General features: G+C 37.4%; 2 protein-coding genes across 2 annotated transcripts in view; one reads left to right on the top strand and one right to left on the bottom strand.

The window, feature by feature from the left end:
- Positions 1-22,120, top strand: part of SPTLC3 (serine palmitoyltransferase long chain base subunit 3) — a 158,440-nt gene that overhangs the window by 63,026 nt on the left and 73,294 nt on the right. The window contains exons 3-5 of the mRNA XM_003933197.4: positions 1,855-2,009; positions 3,906-4,054; positions 20,645-20,769. Of these exons, the coding sequence (XP_003933246.1) occupies positions 1,855-2,009; positions 3,906-4,054; positions 20,645-20,769 (429 nt within the window). The remainder of the gene's footprint in view (positions 1-1,854; positions 2,010-3,905; positions 4,055-20,644; positions 20,770-22,120) is intronic.
- The window catches only part of LOC120367937 (uncharacterized), a 769,718-nt gene that overhangs the window by 723,931 nt on the left and 23,667 nt on the right, over positions 1-22,120 (bottom strand). The gene's annotated exons all lie outside the window — the stretch shown is intronic.

Genomic DNA, 22,120 nt, shown 5'->3' with positions numbered 1-22,120 from the left:
TGCCATCAAAACCTGCCTATTCTCTATATTATCTTCTGCAATGAACCAGCTCAGAGAATGAATGGGCAAAGCAGTAGCATAAGAAGATCATCCACAAAGGCACTCCCTGTGGTCTTCTTGTTCCCTTGGGAAATCAGCTCCATTTAGAGAAAGGAGAGCCAAGTGCTCCAAGAGCATAGGAGGGAAAATGAGAATGCTTACTCCCAATTATTCAGTGACCCCTCATTACCTGAAGCATAAAGGATGAGCTCTTCCTGCAGATACTTCAGTTGCTCAAGGTTCCCATTGTCTGTGCCCAGCTGACATCACAGCCTCACCCATGCTATAGGGAGTCATTAAGGGACAAGGTCAAAGAGGTAACTGGAAGCCATATGAGTTAGGACCTCAAATCAGGAGTGAGGTGGGAGCCATTCTAAGTCCTGAGCAAAGAGTGACAGCATATGCATTATATTTTATTCTTATTCATCTCCCCGAAATGTACTCCACATTCCCAGCATACCAACTTACTCCCCTGAGAACTCCCCAAGCGTACCTGCCCATAACAATTGCATTCTTCCTTGGCGCCTATCTCCAAGGACTCTCCTACACAAAGCTTCCCTGATTCCTCCAGCAAGGGGGGACTCTCCCTCCTGCTCTAATCCCATGAATGTCCAGAGTACCTGGCTTAGACCACAGTTACCACTTCTGCATTTTCTGCCTTGAATTACCTTTCTTCCTGCTTGCCCCAAGAATACTCATGGGAGAATCTTGAGGCTGCAGTATTTATCCTAAGAAAACTTTGCCATGAACTATTAATATCTCGCTTGTATTAATATTTTCATATCATTCCAGAATATCGACTTTGAAAACAAAAGACATGATTCTATTTATAGCATCCTGGTTTTAGTAGTGGTATTTCTACTTATATTATATAGTAACATTATAGATCGCAGAAAATGTCAAATCCTAGAAAACGTAGCATTCCTAGGCAATGGTGTTAGCATCATTCTTGAATAGCTGTTGGTCAAAGATTCATTGGATGAATCTGATTTTTCCGAAATAGATTGTTCTGATGTAGATGATTCTGATGTTAGTTCTGTTTAGAACTAATTCCAAAAACAGATTGTACATTTTATTTTCATATTGAAAATAAGTCAGATCTGCTTCAGCCTCAAAGAGCATATTTATGTAAAATTAAATGAGCACTGGCAGCGAGCTGTACTTTTTTTTCTAAATGGGAAGAGGGAACTGTTAAGAGTCAAATGACAACACTAGACATGCCTTGCTTTAAGCCTCAGCTAGATTGCAGATTCCTTTGGTCACGAATCATACTCTATACAGCAACTCAGTGTTGTTACCTCAGCTGTGAGAAGGCTCACTGCCTCCACGAGCCCCTTTGATCAGTTTCCAGGCCCAGGGCCATGTAACAGCCAGCCAGCCCCCAATAACAGTTTTGCCAGCAGGTCCAACAGTTCAAGTTCATCTCCACTTCTAAAAACACAATGAAAGGATATATTTATGTTCAAAAAATTTAAAAACACATGATTATCTCAACCACTCTTTTCCAATGAAACTGCTCTGGACATAGACACTGTTGTTACGCTTAGAGAAACTGTAGGGATTTGTTGTCTCCACTTGCTCTGGGGCTTGTATTGCACTGACATCTTTGTTACCCCTATTCATCACATGTTTTCATTCCCCCATTAAAAGGCATGTTCTTTGGCCTCACAGATTTACTTCACCTACTGATCTTTGCTCAAAATATATCTGCAGATGTGTTATTTGCATGGCTCTTCCAGGTCTTCTCTGCTTCAATTGCAAATGAAATCCAAAAAGCAAAGAACCAAAGATAACCTTCTACCTCTGTTCTAACAGGATTTTGTGCCACTGTACCAAAACTTTGAAAATTTTTTTACACGGAACCTTTACATGCGAATCAGAGACAACTGGAACCGGCCCATCTGCAGTGCCCCAGGGCCTCTGTTTGATGTGATGGAGAGAGTGTCGGACGACTATAACTGGACGTTTAGGTGAGGAAGCCGCTTGGAGGGGCTTGGTGAAAAGAAAATCCTTTCAAGGAAATCCTAGCATGGGCACTAGATGACAAATCTGAAAAATCAAAGGCTTGGAAGCCATCAGTTTTGTATCATGTAGCCATTTGCAAACCCTCCTAACGCCACTAGAGGAAGGCACAGTAATTACGTAGCTACCACAGTGGCTCTTTTATATTGTAATTAACCTAAGACCTCTCTGTCAGAAGGTGCAGGAAACACAGAGCCAGCCAGGAAGACCCCTTTCAGCTTTATTGACAAATTGTACTCTCCTACTTCTAGCTGAATGAGACAGTGATGACCATGGCTCTCATTCCATTAGAAGGCTCTTGGCAGAATTTAAACCAGAGCATAGGTGTCATGGAAATCAGTGCCCAAGAAAACCAGGGCTAAGTAATAATTCATGGCTCAAGGTGTCCTTCTCAAATGCTCTGCCCAACTTCATTATGGGCTTACCTTTCTCTTAGGGAAAACGATTTTTTTGTTAACAACTTTTTTGATGCATAATAGATGTACATTATTTTGGAGTACATGTGATAATTTAATACATTCATATAAATTGTGAAGATCAAATAAATGTACTTGGGGCATCCATCACCTTAAATATTTGTCTTTTCTGTATACTAGAATCATTTAAATTATTCTCTTCTAGCTATTTTGAAATAGACCATACATTATTTTGTAAACCACAGTCACCCTACTGACTGAGTTTTATTTCTTCTATTAAACCGTATCTTTGGACCTGTCAGTCGACTAACTTCTCTTTCTCTCTCCCTCCTCCATACCTTTTCTAGCCTCTGGCAACAACCAATCTACTCTCATGAGATCTGCCTTTTTAGCTCCCACATTATGGTTAAAAAATATGATATCTGACTTCTGTGCCTTGCTTATTTCTTTTTATATAAAGGCCTCCAGTTCTATCCAAATTGCTTCAAATGACAAGGTTTTCTTTTTTTTTTTTATGCTGACAACAGTGCTAGTTAATAAGAAAGAAAAAATATGATTTGGGCCAGACCTAAGGTCTCTTCAGCACTAGGATAATTTTTTTTTTTTTTGACATTTGGAAAAATAAAACTTCATTAAATCAAATGGATGGGTTTGTCTGTTTCCTAAGAAAGACAATGATAAAGAATTGGTGGAAGGAATAATAGTGGGTAGGGGTTTGTTGACTTTGGTTTTAGCCTCATGGTAGTTGGCAGAGCATTAGGGAATCACTGCTGCAGCTTTAGTTTTGAATCGATGCCTGGACTGCCAGCAGTGTCCATTATTCCAAATGCGACCAAAAGAGGGCAGCCAGCCTGCACTGGTCCTGAAGCTGTGATCAAAGTTGCCCCCAACTCGGTTTGGGGCAAGTTTCTTCAACTTCTCCTTTTCCTTTTCTTTAAGAAATTATTTATAGGACGGTCCTATTTGTTGGTTCCCAGGGATGCATTCTTCATCGTGGACCATCCAGGGAGGTGTGGCACCTGAGTGCATGTTACCAACTCGGTATATCCTGATGGCCAATGAATATCAGAGATTGTCCTGTCTCCATCCAGTCAAGCTCTGGAGCTGTGGCAGGTCCAAGTTGGAGGGCTGCTGTGAGCTGGCCGCTGCTTGGCTGTTCATCCCTTTCCAGCTTCCAGGGGCTGAAGAGCTCTCTTCTGGGTCTGGCACTGGCTGAAAGGGTCTGGATCCTCCAAGGAAAACCAACTTTTAGGACAGACTGAACCACCTCCTGCCAGCTCTGATCCACCTCATGGGTCTGAGCTGCCATCTCCTTGGTCACCTCATCCTCTTTTCCTTCATAGGAATCCAAACCTTCCACCATGGACTTTTTGAATCGTGCATAATCCTGGGGAGGGATTATGTGCTCATTTACATGTTTCCCTGCAGGTTTACTGGAAGAATCATCAAAGATGTCATCAACATGGGCTCCTATAACTTTCTTGGTCTCGCAGACAAGTATGACGAGTCTATGAAGACCATAAAGGATGTTTTAGAGGTGTATGGCACAGGAGTGGCCAGCACCAGACATGAAATGGGTATGTACATTCACTGTTTTGTAATTTTTTCCTGTTAGGTCTCAGATTCCTTGTGTCTGCCTCTCAAATTTAGATCACATTTAGACTGTGTGCCTTAAAGAGTTGTTATAAAATACAGAAAGAGAAAGAGATATTTTGGGAAATTTCAAACATTATGCTGTAGCCAGGCAGTTTATTAATTACATGTTTCAGTTCTCCAGAATAGACAAAAACGGATCTTTCCTGCCCATATTATCTAAAATAGCAACACTGTGCCTCCTCTATCTGGTCTTTTTCTGCCCTTTCTTCCACTTTTCTTAATGATGCTCATCACTGGTTAAAATAATCTTGCATTTGTATTTGTATATGGCCTGTCTCTGCTCCTAAGAACATAATCTTTGTGAGAAGAGGGATTGGACTTGTGGAATGTTGCACTGAACAAACGAATGAATGGACAAGGTGAAGGAGATGAGCAGACTGCTCTTTACTTTCCTTTTAGCTAAAATGTTTTTCTCTTCCTCAAACTCAAAGGAGTAACATCTGTGAGAAAGAAATCCACTCCAATTCAGGAAGAATAATGCAAGCTTGCTCTTATAGAGTGCTTTTCAATTTTTGGCATGAGGATAGAGAGGGAAGGAAAGAGGAGAGAGCGTTCATTAATCAAAAAAAAAAAACTGGTCAGGCACAGTGGCTCATGCCTGTAATTCCAACATTTTGGAAGGCCAAGGCAGGTAGATCACTTGAGGTCGGGAGTTCGAGACCAGCCTGACCAACATGGAGAAACCCGTCTCTACTAAAAATACAAAATTAGCCAGGCATGGTGGCACATGCCTGTAATCCCAGCTCTTCAAGTCAAGAGAATCACTTGAAGGAGGCGGAGGTTTCAGTGAGCCAAGATCGTGCCATTGCACTCCAGCCTGGGCAATGAGCAAAACTCCATCTCAGAAAAAACAAAAAACAAACAAAAAAAAAAAACCTGTACACGCAGCACAGGTGGTCTTATTCTCATCTTGTGGAGGAGGAATCTGAGATCATGGCACCTAAGTGATGTACTCAAGGAAGTTAAATAACCAACCAAATTTCCAGTCTAACTCAGCTTTCTCTATTACAGCACTTCGTCCTCCCAGTGACACACGTAAGGTTTACCAGGTCAGTTAGGCCTGTCTAAGAATTGGAGGAAAATGTGATTTAAAAGGGATTTACAATTACATTAGTGAATTATGAACCACATGGCCCTCTTAGATAATCAGTTAGCAGAGAGTTTTAAAAACAATTTAATATTCAGACGTGTGCAACAAATAATTCACATTGAACAAAGTATGTACCTTTTTTATCCCAACATTCAGTAAATACTTGGCTAAAGCTCTAGAGTTCATAGTAGGTGCACAGATTTCTGAAAAAAAAAATCTTATCTTCATTTTGAGGCATAAGTGCTGGAGATGTAAACAGGGTGCGAAGGGCAGGGAACAGGAGGCTTTATGCCTCTTAAAAAGACTGGGTCACCTGTGATGCCCCATTGGAGATGGGGCAGAGACTGAAGCAGTACCTCCAGCCATAAGGGTCACAGGGTCAGTAACCATTTGGGGTATTTCCTCTGGTGCTGGTGACACCCAATACCAAGGTCGTTAATGACCAGGCAGAAGTCACATTCTTGATAACAACCCCCAAGCTCAGTGAGACAGAACACGCCCCATCACAGGCAGTAGAGGCTGAAGGAAAGCTGCTTGATACAGACAATGGTTCCCTTACAGCAGAAGCCAGTTGGAACACGGGTCCCTGACTCTGCAGGTTCAGCAAACCCAAGAAACTAGGCAGAATTAAGGTTCGGTACTGAACTCAGCCCAAGTTCTTTCTCCACGTACTCACCCTTCTGAATCACCCAGTTTTTAATATTTACACATTTCATTTAGCTCTCCAGGTCAAGTTCTAAGAAGAGGACTTTAACATTTTTCAAGGAAATAGTGAAAGATCCGAAGAGAAGCCACCCACACTAACTTAAGGCAAACAGAATGACTGAAACATGAATATAAGCAACCAGTCAGGAAATGAATAAATAAAGAGGGCACATTTAAAGTATTTTGTAACATTAATAATAATCTGAACATGGCATGCAAGAATTAGGAGTAGCGTGATTCTGAAAGCCATTTATTCTAATGAACACAGGTAACATTTGGGAAACATGTCTTAAGAGAGAGAATATTTAACAGTGCAAATGGGTTAACAAGGAAAATTGGAAAGCTACAAGTTCAAAAATTTTTAGTAACTAAAATAGCTTCTTGAGAATCTACAAGTTTATGAACATTTAATCACTTAAAAATAACTTCTCAGAGCTTTTAAAAATAGTTTTCAGTGCTCTAGGGGAAAAAGGAAAACAAAATACATGTAACCAAAAAGGAAAGATAGAAAAGAAAATAACAAGGAATCACTTAAAACATAGTAAAAAATTAGAAGATGACATATTTTGCCCAAAAAAAATGTACTGAAAACAGATTTGTCTATTAAAAGGCAAAGACTGAGATTCAGCCAAAAACCTAAACTCAACTATGTGCTATAATTTAAAACTATACAATATTAAGTTAAAAATTATTTCAAAGGGTAAAAACCAGAAAGATAGGTCCCACCAGGTACCTAGTGCCCACCTCCCTGCTGCAACCACCAAAGGGGCTCAAAAGGGAGGTTACATCAGTGGAAGGAGCAGCAAAGGAAGAGCCCAGGAGGGAGGTTCCTGGAGGAAGACTATTTACCAAAACTGTACCTGTAAATGTTAAAACTGAGCCCCCAAAATACAGCTGGAAGTGATATATTTTCAAATAGATCTGTACAGAAATGCAAATGATGTTCTTAAGATGTGAAATTATATACTACTGCTTATTTTAGAGTACAACTGAAAAATAGTGGAATATGAAATTAAGGGAGGCTTTGACTCCTTTATGGGTCAATTTACATTCCACATAAATAAAGCAACAAAAAAACAAAAAAACGATATGGTAATAGGACACCATAAGGTATCTCCCAGTCCCTGAAAATGAAGAAGCCAAAAATAAATTAATAAATGATACAGAGACATTAACAATGTAATTGTCAATGATTGTTAATTTAATAGTTATCTATTGAATGCTAAACCTTAAAACATATTATCAGTGTACTTCTCCTTTTTAAATCCTCATTGAATTTTCACAAAAATCTACTGTATATTATCCCACGAAGAAAACAACATGAAATTCTAAAAAGTAGAATCTACGTAAGTCACATTCTTGAATCCTGTGAAACAAGCTAAAACTTAATAACAAACTAACAAGTATGAGATTATGGGAAGCAACTAGTTGTGTGCATAGAGGATAATGTAAGTCTTACTTAGCAGGAAACATGAAAGCTAGTAAACTGGGCAACCAACATAGCAAGGAATAAAAGAAAAGCAAAATATTGAATTATTGAAATTAAAAACAGAAACTTAGGAATTTGAAAGAGTAATTTCTATTGAGCCCAGATAGCTGCGCATTTTTTTTTTTTTAAGCCTTAGAGTTTCATTCTTTTGCCCAGGCTGGAATGCAATGGTATGATCACAGCTCAATGTAATCTCAAACTCCTGGCCTCTAGTGATCCTCCTGCTTCAGCCTTCAAAATAATGGGATTATAGGGAGGAGCCACCACCCCAGTTCAACATCTGTATTTTTAATAAGTCATTGGAAATGATTCTGATAAGCAGCCAAACTGACAACCATTGAACTAGCATAACCCTGATCTCCAAATGTGACAAACATGTATTTCATAAAGGGAAAAGTATAAATTACTATTACTTTCAAAAGTATAAATATAAAATATTAATATTAAACTATTAAATATTTTAATAAGTAATGTAAATATAAAGAAAAATATAAATATTTATATTATACATATTATACATAAAAATTAGCATTAAGACTAACAGTATATTCAAATAACAATAATATAATTAAGTAATTCTATTCAGGGATCAAAATAATAGTTCAATTATGAGATAATTTAAAATATTGAAATACCTAAGAAGTAAACTGATTATCTTCATAGATGCTGCTAAGCATTTATAAATTTCATTATTCATTTCTCTAAAATTTTAAATAGAATATAAAAAAGAAATTGCTAAATAGAATAAAAAATATCGACCTCAAAGACATTGTACTATGATTCCTGGTTAAACATTAGAATTACTTATTTTAAAGCAAGAAAAAGATGAAGATGCTTGTTTTACTATCATTTTTAATAATTTTTGGAAGTACTAAACAACATAATTAATTCATTATTCATTCTTTCAGTTCATGAATATTTATTGAAAGACTATTGTGTGACAGAATAAGAAGTACATATAGAAAAGGGGTGTGTGTAGAACTATATACATGTAACAAAGGAAGAGGTAAAATAGCCATCATTTGTAGATGAGTTTATTGTTCACCTTCTGGTTTTCAAGCTGTGATCTATGGAGGGCACGTGGGACTTGTGGAGAAGCTGTTCTTGGGGCTACCAGAGAAAGAGGAAATTGAGCAGGTAGGACAGTGAGCCTATCCCTCACTATGCCTCTCCACTCCACTCAAAACAGAGGTTTGGCCCATTTTCCTCCACCTTACATATTTAAGTAATCAAAAATTTATTAGACATAAAAAGAGATTCAATAAAGACCAGTTTTTAAATTCATATAGTAAAATTAATAATCAATTATAAACAGTAAGAGAATATACTAGGGAAACAATACTACTACTGAATATAAGCAAAAATAGCAAACACCTAGGGAATAAACTTATTTTCAAAATGTTTGGAACCTACTGAAAGAAAACTATAAAACTTTTATGAAAGCATTAACAAAAGACATTAAAAAAAAATACCATATCCTTGAAGGGAAAATCTTACTATTGTAATTATATTAATTCTTCCCCAAATGAATATGCAAATTGAATGCAAGTTTAATAGGCAGGGTAAAGGTGGGTGGGTAGACACTAAAAATCCAGACACAGATGTGACATTGGAAATTCATTTGTATATAATAAGAAGAATATATCAGATCAAGTGAGAAAAGGATCAATGATTTCATAACTAGTGTTATGATTGGTTGGTTGTATAAGGGAAGAATTTACAGTCCCACCTCACCTATTACATCTAGGTAAATTACACCTAGATAAATTGCAAATACATTTGAGATTGATATGGAAAAAACAAAAACTACCACCATCACCACTAAAAAAATCTTTCAAAATAAATGAGTGCATGAATAAGAGAATTGATGAAAAATATCAAATGAGTAAACTAAAATTACTGAGACAATTTAAATACAAAATGCACTTGTGTATGTTCCCAGGGAGAACCCTGTTAGGAATGTCAGACTGTAGCTCCCTTGATGTGCACAATGCTGCTTTTCTAGTGTGTCACACTTATGACCCAACCCTGCTCAGTTCTACAACCTGTGTTGGCCTCCCATCTTTTCTACGTGAATTCACCTCGCCCTGGCATAATGTCCTCTGGGTGGGAGGGGTCCTGCAAGCTGACTCAGTGCCACAGAGGCCACCCTGTTCACAAAAAATGGGCACTCTTTCCTGTTGGAGGTAAAGCAGCCTGTTCCCAACCCAACCACCTGCCACAGCTGTTTGCCCTTCAGGCTTCTCAAGCCTGATTCTGACAGTAGTCTATCTTGTCCTAATAAGCCAGAGAACCAGAGAAAACACCTGCAGAAACCTGAAGGGAAAAGATTCAACAAAATGAAACATTTAAACTTCTGTACATAGAAAACAAGGTTAACAAAGGTAAAAGTCAAAGAACACAATTGGAAAGAGGTATTCCCAATATACATGACAACATATTAGTATTCTTAAAACGCTCACAAACAAACAAAAAAGAATATCCCAATTTAGGAAATGAGACAAGTCTTGACAGGCAAAACTGTACAGCCAGGATAGTGTGACATTTCTCAACCTTTTGTCATTGTCACACCACCCCATGAAATGTTTATAAATATATATAAAACCTACAAGCATATATATAGATGTATATGTATACGTATATATGTAGTATGTAGGTATACCTGCATGAAGATATTACCCCTCCCACAAGAACCAATTTTTGCCTTTTTTGGGGCAACATTGCCCCTGTGGAGAATGCATAGGATAGCAGTCGCCTGTAGAGGAAGATAGATGGAAGCCAGAAGGGGACACAGAGGGACTTCCTAAGGCTGTTCATAATTGTTTATCTTAATGCAGTTACACATGTGTGTGTTCACTTTATGAAAATTTATAGAGCTCTATATTTATGATGTTTCCCTTTCTGTGTGTATGTTATAGTGCAATAAAATTTTACATTAAAAAGTAGATCCAGTACACAAACAGATATTTGGGATACATATAATATGTATACACACACACACACACACACACACACACACATATATATGTATATATAAAATGGTGTCCCCATGTCTTAATCATTCTTTGATTATTAAATGGGGCAGAGTATTTTCCATAGACTCATTGGCCATATATATACTGTATATATGATTATTAATAATCAAAGAATGATTAATACATTGAGATATTCTTTATCTCTAATTGACAAAAGTTTAAAAATAATATCCAGTAGTTTCAAAGAAGGGAAGAAAAGAGCACTCTCATACCACTGATAAATTAGAGAGCAATTTGAAAAGGTATCAAAAGCAGCCATTTAACTTAGTCACTATTTTGAGAAATTTTGTCTTAAAAAATTGATTTAAATTTGAATAAAGTATTGAAATAAATATATTCAAGAATAATCATTGCAGTGAGGCTAATAATGATAAAATTAGGGAAACAAGTATGTTTCTAACGTTAAGAAATTGATTAAACATACTTGGCGGGTTTGTTTAGCATAATATTATTTAGCCATTTGAAATTATAGTGAAGTTCTTCAGCACCATGGTCAAGAACATAAGCTCTGGGATTAAGTTGCTCAAACTCAAATCCTAGTTCCTTCTGTCTACCTAAAGAAAGAAACTGAGGGGTAATTAATATAGAGAGTTAATTTGGGCCAATGTTAAAAACAGCTTCCCAAGACACACTTCCAAGTTGCCTTCGGGAGTGCTCCCTCCTGCCTTTGCCACAAGCAGGTTTTTAAAGGCAAAGAGGAACGAGGAGTGGGCTGATACAAAGTTGTCTGATGGGAACTGTCACTAATGTAAAGAAATAACATTGGTTAATAATTGCCTATATATTGTTGAACTATAGGTTATTAACTATGGGTGTCCAACATACTGTTCTTAATCATTAGAGAATCTGTAAAGCCCTCCTCCGAACCATTTATTTTCCTAACAAATTATCTGCTAGCATTTAATTTAAATTATCAAGGCTCTTCCTGTGTTTATTTCTCAAAAATATGTAGCTAGGTCTAGGAAACGTAGTTTTGTTAACCTGAGCAGCCTACATATGCAAAATGTCTAAAGTATATTTTAAATTAATATATTCTTGTGGCATTTTAAGTTGCTTTAAGAATGAGTAGTTTCTAAAAAAAATTGCTACCACGTAGAGATCTTAGGTTCTTTAAAAAGAAATTTCGATTAACATATTTTTGTGTAAATCAATGTAACATGTTCAAGCAGTGGATTTGATTAAATTAGCAATAAACATCCCCACTGCAATTAGTTAATGGACACAGCAAAACCTTTCTTTATGAACAGTACCAATTCCTCTCAAACCAATTATTATAGATTCTGATTAATGACATTTTCTTGCATTTCTCTCAAGCCACTTAATTTTCTTTTAAGAATATGTGTCAGGAGAAGGGGACTCTCAAAGGAATTGTTTGGGAGGAGAAAAATGAAAGTGTATTTTGGTTTCTGAAAGCCTTTTAGCACTTTCCTGAGACCTAGTGGAGTTCTGACAGCATAACTGTCCGTTTCTCTACCGTGATAGAAATTACAGCACAGCTCAATTTCAACTAGCAGGTATATTTCTACAACCGTAAAATTTAGTCCTAAAGGTTCAACAAAGCCAAGCACAATTCAACAAGATACGACAGCATTTTTACGTTAAGTATGATATTTGCCAGCAAGGTGGTATCTGGGATGATCAATATTAAACTCACAGAATTTCAGAATTTGTAGATCTACCACCTTCCCCCTTCCCACACAAATACCATAAGATGAGACACATGAAGCCCCAGAGATTTTTAATGACTTGTCAATCAATGTTCCCACAGTCTGTAGGTTGAGAAAACTAGACATCAGTTCTTGAGTCCCACTGAAGAGGGACTTGTACTACCCCATACTGCTCACAGCAAAACCCTGAAACCATCAAGATCAGAGGTCACTAAACCAATTCAGCTGCCCCCTGTTTTGTACAGTTTTAAATAATTGGAATAACAAATATAAGAGTAAGACTTTGTGACAAATGAATATTTATGAAATTCAAATTTCAGTATTCATAAATCTTAATTGGAACACAACCACACCCCTTATTTTGTGTATTGTCTATAACTGTTTTGACTTTACATTAGTAGAACTGAATAGTTGCAACAAAAACCATATGGCCTGCAAAGCCCAAACCATTTACTTTAAGCATTTACTCTCTATCAAAAGTTTGCTGATCTAGACAAATAAGTAACATCACAATGATTTGGAGAAAATAAATCCTCTAGATTTAATAGCAGTGAACCACATTTCCAAATCTCAGTTCACATCAGCCAAACACCAAGTTCCTTCCTTTGGACTAAAAAACTCTTATTACAGCTAAATATATTAAGAATACAAACTTTTCATTGACATCGGCACCTGTGTATATCTTTTAAGGCCACTGACATCAATTTGAAGGAGACTAAGAACATCATCAATGTCTGCCCCTAATTTCTCATATCCAGGCAATTATCTTTGGGAAGAGGAGCATTGAGGGTGGCAAAAGCACCATGTGACAGAAATGTAATACCATTTATTCTATACTCTTCCTGATAATGCAAAAGAATTAGATCTGGGAGTACAATGAAGTCACTTGGAATGGAGTACAATGGAAACACAGCTTGACACCTGTGTTTCTTGTCATAGACAGGACATCACCTAAATATGTGACCTGACTTTTTACCTAGTATTAACTAGCCCAGAGTTGAAAAGACTTAAGTTGCAGAGTCTAGGAGTTTATTCAGACTTTCCCTATTTTTCTTCTACCTATTTTATATTTCTCTCATCATCCATCAGGGTAAAGATGTGCATATCCCTCTGAACTATTCACCAGCCCGGATCCCCTGTATGATTTGAGTTTATTTTAGTGAGCCCAGAAGGAGTACAATAAACTCTTCCAATGAAAAGCTAGAGCCAAAAGACCACAAAGGTGTCTACGTATTAATCTTATATACTATTTCTAGACTTAATTATCTGCCATTTAATCAAAGTAAAATACAGAAGGAGTAATGAAATCACAGAACTGAGGTTCAGCAAGGTCCCTAGTGTTTGGTCTAACTTACTTTTATAAAAGAGCAAACCAAAGTCCGGAAAGTCTCAGTAACTTTCCCAAGATCACATAGTTAATCAATGGAAAGGCCATGTGTATCACAAACTCAGGAGTGCAAGAATTATTCAAGTTCCTTTTTTTATTACCAAATTAATGTTGGCCCCAATCCCCAATCTGGATTTCTACCTTTAGTCCATACTGGGGCTCCCATTCTTCAAGATAGAGCAAAGCTTTTAGGTTATTATGCAGCTCCCAAACATCAGGGCTGTCTCCTGGTTCTTGATCCCACAACCACTCTGGTCAACACTGTTGGCCCACTGTTTAACTGAATAGAAACCCTGTAGCACAGCAACCTAGTGTGTCTGTCATATGTTGGAGGCTGAGTCTATGGTAAAGATAGAGACTCCAGTATCTAGCACTCAAGCCATGTTCATGCAACTTGCAACTGTCCCCAGGCAGCTACCATCAAGAGAAATGAATGGATCTGTTGACCCCAGTCTTGCTTAAATCCTGTTTACCCTCTCTGCTTCATACACCCTGATTCCTCTCCTTTGAGTGCTCCTAATGTAATCCCTTCAACCTGTGTAAAGACTGGAAGGAAATAATATCTGCTTTGGACTTTGTATCATGAACCTCTCTCTAAGTAAAAGACTAAACCCAACCTGGTTACTTACTAAACATGGAAGGTGGGTGAATAAAAACTTTTCAAGGAGAACATGTATACATTAATATTTCAATAAATTGTCCTGTGATGCTTATAACAACAAATCTTTATATATTTAAGAACATACATATGCTTAGCACCCCTTGGGTGAGCAGCTGCCAAAATCTCCTGCTTTGGAAAAAGCCATATTGGAAAAAGCCATAGAACTGTGATGAGGCATTTCATCTCTGGAGTCAGACATGCAAATATGAATCTTGGCTCTAAATTTACTGTGTGATCTTGGAACCTCTAAGGAGTACTGAGGGTAGTAAACTAAATTCTCAAGTTTTGGTGTCCTCATCTATAAAATGAAGTCAGTAATAGTACCAACCTCAAAAAACTGAATGACAATTAATTGAGATAAGGCTTAAAATATTTCAGTATATTAGGTTGGTATATTGTTAAGTAGATGGTCTGCACCTATCAGTTCTATCTCCTTTAAGTATCATCATGTTGGTACCTGTTTCCTCACTAGTAAAATAAGGAAACAGTTGCTCACTTGTGTAGGCATGAGGATTAGAGAGGATATAGAGTATGAGGATTAAATTAAGCAACCATGGTACATTGGTACATTAAGCAACTCATTACACATCATTTACAAAAATAAATAAAACTTTAAAAAAAGAAAATTGAGACCAGGAGATGAGACAGAAGGTACCATTCTGTCTATTTAGAAAATCTTGTCTCATCAGAATTATTTGCTGTGAAAGACCATCATAATTATATGCCTGTGCCCCACTTAAGGTTTTTATTTACCTCTGATCTAATATTTACTAATGCTTCAACCTGCCAAACAGTCATGAGTGGTTTGTTTAAAATGAAGGCCTGGGTGAGTGGACAGTTGAAAGTTATTTCTGCCATTTTTCCAGACTTCATCAGGATGGAGGGTCTCTTAACCCAGCAGCAGTGGCCTATGTTCAGTGTAACTGTATGACCTAGACCCATTTCAGATACCACATCTGGCTTCTTCCAGACGATCTCGGAATGTTGGCCAGAAAAACAAAGTCACTCAAGAAGCAATATCGCTCTATAACCTCCATTAGACGGGACAGAAGTGGATCAAGGAAGACAGCAGAGTACCCCAAATGCTTTTGAAGGATGAGCTCCAAGGTGGAATTCTTTAGGCAGAATGTGAATGCAGGCTTTAATGCAAGAATTACCAATTCAAGCAAAATGGCACAGATGTGAACTGATAGTTCTGATGGACAGTTTGAAGGGCAAAATGGGACAGCTGCCAGGTCCCCATAATAAACAACAGCCTGCTCTTAGGTCAAGTCTAAGGAACGGTTTACAAACAGGACATTTTGGACCAAAAGTGGCTATAGTCACAATCTGGAAAACAGTCTTCACATGGGCTACAAAAGTAGAATTGGGAGTTGTAAAACAGGCTTGTTAATAACACCCGCACTCTTTGCCATTAACCAATGTCAATATATAGGCCAGCAATCTCTAACGGAAGAGTACGAGCCAGTCAGTATCAATAAAAATTTAGTAGACATGCGTATAGTCCATAAATAAAATATTGGCACTTTATGTTGAATCTAATTTTTGATTTGACTGATGGCCGTGCATGTGATGCTTGGCACATGAAAAAACTACTTAGAGAGCTGACAAGAGGAAACTTCCAGTTTGTGTTTATTATTTTATTCATAAAGTAGATTTTGAGTATAAGACTGGATAAATGAACCAGGACAAAAATAAGATTCATTACATGCATAACAGCAATTTGGAGATCCACTGTCAATAGCCAATTTATGGCTGTTACTGACTTTCAAAGACTAAAATGTCACAGAGAGAAACATAAAAAAAAAAAAAGTGTGGATTTATGTATATCTTCAGCTAGCATTATAACTATGCTTTCTTAGGATCTTAAAATTGCCAATATTTATATACCAAAGACAAAATTTATTTGATTTCTAGAATTACCCAAGTACTTGGACCACCAACTGCCAGTTGACACCTTTACTTAATCAGGGTATGGCCTGAAAGAATGTTTGTAGGAAGCAAAGTTTCTAGTGACTACTTTATTTCCCCAAGCTCTTCCTATATTCTTACTTTTTGAGTATGAAGAGTAGGGAAAGAAAAGCAGCACTTGACTAAAAGGAAGATTTTTCATTATTCCTTTAAAAACCCACCTCACTCTAGACCAGTCCTATCTGACTTTCAAAGGCATGGCTTCCTGAAGTAGAAGTGTTGAAAGATCTGCAGCCATCCTGGGAATCTTTCAAGTTTGTTTATAAAATCTGAGCTAAGAACACTAAACAGAGAAACTCTGTGAAATGAACTTTGGGAATTATTGTTTTCTATATAAATGAAAGTAAGCCCCTAGATACAAAACTGCTCTTAACTTGCAACTCAGCTGTGAGGCATCTGGTCATAGAAATTGGTCTTGCATCTAGGGCCTAAAAATCCCTTTGCTAAACACATGCCCACTGGAAATCCTGAAACAGGACTGTGTCTGGGGACCTCAAACCTTAGATGGACACCTGCATTCCCTTTTTTCTCTCTTTTCCCTTGCTTTTCTTTTCTTTTTTTTTTTAAGAGATGAGATCTTGCTTTGTCACCTGGGCTGGCATGCAGTGGTGTGATCATAGCTCACTGCAGCCTCAACCTCCTAAGCTCAATCCTCTTACCTCAGCCTCTCAAATAGCTAGGACTACAGTGTGTACCAGCATGCCCACCTACTTTGCTTTTTATTTATCTTTATAGAGATGGTGTTCTCACTGTATTGGCCAGGCTGGTCTCAGACTCCCGACTTTTTTTTTTTTTTTTTTTTTTTTTTGAGACGGAGTTTTGCTCGTTACCCAGGCTGGAGTGCAATGGCATGGTCTCGGCTCACAGAAACCTCCACCTCCTGGGTTCAGGCAATTCTCCTGCCTCAGTCTCCTGAGTAACCGGGATTACAGGCACACGCCACCATGCCCAGCTAATTTTTTGTATTTTTAGTAGAGACAGGGTTTCACCATGTTGACCAGGATGGTCTCGATCTCTTGACCTCGTGATCCACCCGCCTTGGCCTCCCAAAGTGCTGGGATTATAGGCGTGAGCCACCACGCCTGGCCAGACTCCTGACTTTCTAAGTGATCCTCCTGCCTCAGCCTCCCAAAGTGCTGGCATTATAGGTGTGAGCCACTGTGCCTAGCTTCCTCCCTCTCTTTAAGCCAGGTCTAATGGAAAAGACCTTGTAGTGAGCAATTTCTCAAAATGGTCTTAGACACACCCACTCCTCATGAATTATCTGACTGTTTTATTACATGGCAACACATCCCATATTATCCTAACAACTTTTAGTGATGCCACTGTTGTAGATAAACTCCTGAGATAGCAGGTTTTGGAAAGATTAAAGGTGGAGAAAGACACCATGGAGAGGCATCATGAACTTCTTCTGTTCATGCACTTCTGGGTGACTGGACTAGTTGTCACCTGACCCTCTGGGCAGGAAAGGGGAACTATATCAAGCTGGCAAAGTTTGGGCACCCTGTCTTTACTAGAAGACTTCTCTAGAAATGAATGTCTTTAAGCTAGTATTCACTGCCTAGTCACCTTGTTGCCTTGTCATTGCACGGCCTTTTGATCTTCCTCTCTGTGTCTTCTCCTACACTAAGCTCAGCCCTGTCTTCGTTATTCATCAAAGGACCCCTTATAACTCTACGAGTAACTACAATGTGTCAGCACTGTGCTAGACACTGTGGTTGCCAAGACAAACATCTATGACACCGTCATAGAATGCCTGATACTTTGACCATCTGTGATACTACTGTCAGTATCTATGGAAGTCATGGGATCTCACACACAGTGTCTGCATTCCAAGGACTCTTTCTGTACTAGAGAAGATTGCCCTGGGAACATTCTGAGTTCAACATAGTAAGTGCTATGATCATCATATGATAGATGTTATTCAATCTCAGAAGAGAAAAATGACCAATTTTCCCAGGGGAAGCTGAGAAAGGCATCAGAAAAAAGATGAAGGGCAAAAAGATGATTTCGTGTGAAGGAAATAGCATGAGTAACATTGGGAAAGCCTAAAATGGCATTTCTCTCAATCCCTCTTCAAGCTTCCAGGAAAGGTAGCCAGAGGCTACACAGCTGGTAATGGAAGAGCTAAAGCCAGAACCTAAGTCACCTCACGCCCAGGCTGTTGGCCTTTTCACTGCCTGTTCTTGGAACCATTCCCACTGGGAAGAAGTCTCTTTTAGGTAAAAGCAAATCTGGCAAATGATATGCCCATGTTTTATTCTTAAATTTCAGTTTCTCTTTCTGTTCTACAATATACCTGTGATAATACAAAGTTTGAAATTACAATTTAAACTTTTAACATTTCACCAAATCTTGAGTCAGACTAACTACTAGAATACTTGTTTTGCTATGCTTTCTAACAACTTTGGGGATAAATAAACTCTAGTTTGAAAAGAAAGGCCCTTCAAACAGTGTGACCTCTCGTGAATGGCAAAGATCACCACGTGTCCTCTTCAACATGAAACGCAATATAAATCTTAGAACTGACCATTTAATACCTTCTTACCATTTTAGCACAGTAAGAAAATTAATTTACCAATTTAAATAAATTCTTACATCATAAACTAACTTGATGCTTAGGCTGAAGAAAGTATGTTTATAGCAGCCCTAAACATGCTAACAATACTTCTGTAACTTAAATCTGAGCAACAGAGCCTAAGTTCTTTGTGTGCAATTACAACGTCTCTCCACTTGCACATTTTTTTGTTCTCTGTTATAGCATTTAGAAAGCACTGCTCAATAAAAACACGAGGCAAGATGCATGTATAATTTTAAATTTTCTAATAGTCAATTTAATACGTAAAAAACAGGTAAAATCAATGTAATTATACATTTTATTTAACACAATATATGTAGATTACTGCCATTTAAATGTGTAATCAGCATAAAAAATATCAGGCTGGGCATGATGGCACATGCCTGTAATCTGAGCACTTTGGAGGCCAAGGTGGGTGGATTGCCTAAGCTCAGGAGTTCCAGACCAGCATGGGCAACACAGTGAAATGATGTCTCTACTATAATACAAAAAAATTAGCTGAGCATGGCAACATGCACCTGTTGTCCCAGCTACTCGGGAGGCTGAGGCAGAATTGTTTGAACCCAAGAGATGGAGGTTGCAGTGAGCCGAGATAATGCCATTGCACTCCAGCCTTGACAACAGAGTGAGACTCTTTCTCAAAAAAAAAAAAAAAAAAAAAAAAAAGTGCTATTTTACATTCTTTTTGTTGCTGTACTAAGGCTTCAGAAAATGATACCTATTTTACACTTACAGCACATGTTAATAAAGACATTAAATTTCCATTAATTAATATGAAATGCAATGTATCAAAAAATAAATTCACGGTTGGTGAAACACATTTTACTATGCTTTAGCTTTACATTTTAAGTTACTTAAAATTAAATAAAATTTGAAATTCAGTTTCTCAATTGCAGTAACCACATGTAGCTGGTGACTACCATACTGAACTGTGCAGACACAGAAGTTCATGTGACAGCAAACAGAAAATACGGGGAACATCAACATTTCCTGTAACAAACCATGAGGGGATTATGTTTAAGAAAGGATCAAAGGGCAAGCACATAAGAGATTGTAAAAAGGTAAAAACATGAACTTTGGAGTTAGACTAGATTATCTCTGTGGCTTTTTATTGGTAACCTCTTAGGCCTCAGTTTTCTTATCTGTGGAGTAAAAATACCTGCATTATTGGGCTTCTAAGATTAAATGATAGAACCTAAATAGCGGGCTTAACACAGTATCTAGTACATTCCAAAGGTTCAATGAATTATAACTAGTTTTACTGGTATCTGTGGAAGTCATGGGATCTGTTTTGCATTTAGATGTGAGGAAACTGATGGGGTTATAATTTAATTACTTACGAAATGTAGGGTAAAAAGAGAGAAGAATTATGGTATTCTTTGTAAATTTTATTTTATTTATGGCATGGTGAAAAGTGCACCAGTGGTAAGTACACAGCTCAATGGATTTTCACAAAGCAAACAAAACTATGTAACAAATGCAGAAATAGAACATTCAGAGACTCTAAAAACCCTCCTCATGCTCCTAACAAAAGTAACCACTATTCTGACTTCTAACACTATAGATTTGTTTTGTCCATCTGCAAACTTTATGTAAACAAAATCATATAGCCTGTAGTCTTTTAGATGTCTGACTTCTTTCACTAAACAATAGATTTGTCAGATTTATCCACAATGTTGTGTGGAGCAGTAGTTCATTCTTTCTTTTTGCTGTATTAAATTCCACTATACAAATACCCCATATTGTAATTACCCACTCTACCATATTTGAATATTTGGGTTGTTTCTAAATTGGGGCAATGGCAAATATTCCTGCTACAAGCACTCTTGTATAGGTCTTTTGGTGATGTGTATGTACTGGAATTTGAGTTTTCAATCTTGGCCTTGTTGAAAAGAGAAGGCTTACACCTCATGCAATTTTATGTGCAGGCACTTTGGATAAGCACAAGGAGTTGGAGGACCTTGTGGCTAAGTTCCTGAATGTGGAAGCAGCTATGGTCTTTGGGATGGGATTTGCAACTAACTCAATGAATATCCCTGCGTTAGTTGGAAAGGTGAGAAGTTTGTTAACATAATTGTCTTCTAATCTATTACTCCTAAGAATTGTAACTCTGAGCAGGTCCTTGTTAGAAGTATGGCTGAGAAGGTTCTTTTTTTAGGAGAAAGTGATTAGATATTGGTATTTTTTAATAAGTATGCCAGCTTAGTCCAGCAAATCTTATCATGGTATTGCTGATCAATGACAGTTTAACAAAGCAGTCATAATTTGGGGCTCCTGAGTTCCCATATGCAACTCACTATAGCAAATATTTATTAAGCATTTATTTGGACAAAATATTTTTCCTATGTTACTCATTTATTTTTTCATTCAATAAACCAATTATTGAGAATCTACTATGTCCTCATATAAAGAGAAGATACAAGACATACAAAGATGAACAAGTCCTGTGCCTTTTAAATTTATGTATTTTATAGTCTAATGGGGAAAACTATACACCGGATAAAATAGGGCAAATAGAAAAGACATGGTCATACATGAGAAAGGACAAAGAGCTGCCCAAAACCTTTCCTGAGAAAGTCTGCAATGTCTGTGCAAAAATGGTGAGAGGAGAACAGAATCTTCACAGATAAATAAGTTTAATTACTTAGGGCAAAAAGAGGGAAGAGCATGTGTAAAATACACAGATTTGGAGGAACCAGAATATAAAATGGTGGTCAAAAAATGACCAGAGATGAAAGCAGGTGCCTAATGGCAATAAGCCATATAGTGAAAATCATGCCGGTGTTTGAAATTGTTCCTCAGAAAAAAATGGGAAGTTGGCTAGTTCATTGCCAAGTAAGCAAGTACATTAATCAGATTTATGCCTTTGAAAATCTGTCTCATCATCACAGCTACATGCAGTGCATGGTCTTAGACTGGATTTTGCATTGAACAACAGCAAAGGAATGATAATGTCTATAAAAAGCATTAAGACATCATTAGATAAGTTGGGGAAATTTAAATTTGAACTGTCTATCAATAGTATTGTAAAAACACTGAACTTCTTGGATGTGATCAGTGAATTGTGATTTTTGTAGGAGAATGTCCTGTTCTTAGGCATGGTGAAATAGGAGGCTTACAAATATTTCTCAAATGTTCCACCAGAAAAAAATACAAATATGCATATATCTAGAGTACAAATATATGGGAATTATTGTGGCTTTTACCTCAAAAAAAATCAAAACATGCTATGTGTGAAACCACAGAAATATAAAGGAGAACTCAAAGATTCTGGAAGGCCACCAAAGACAAAGGTCTGCCATAATTTGCCTGCATTTTTGGTATGCAGTTTTACTATTTAGAAATGCTTAATTAAAAAGGAAAAATAATTTTACAAAGAGTAATATGTAAGCAGTAAGTTCGAC

Source organism: Saimiri boliviensis, chromosome 9 (assembly GCF_048565385.1).
Source record: "Saimiri boliviensis isolate mSaiBol1 chromosome 9, mSaiBol1.pri, whole genome shotgun sequence".
Classification (NCBI taxonomy): Eukaryota; Metazoa; Chordata; class Mammalia; order Primates; family Cebidae; genus Saimiri; species Saimiri boliviensis.
The sequence above is the reverse complement of the archived record's forward strand: the minus strand, read 5'-3'. Positions and strand labels throughout refer to the sequence as shown.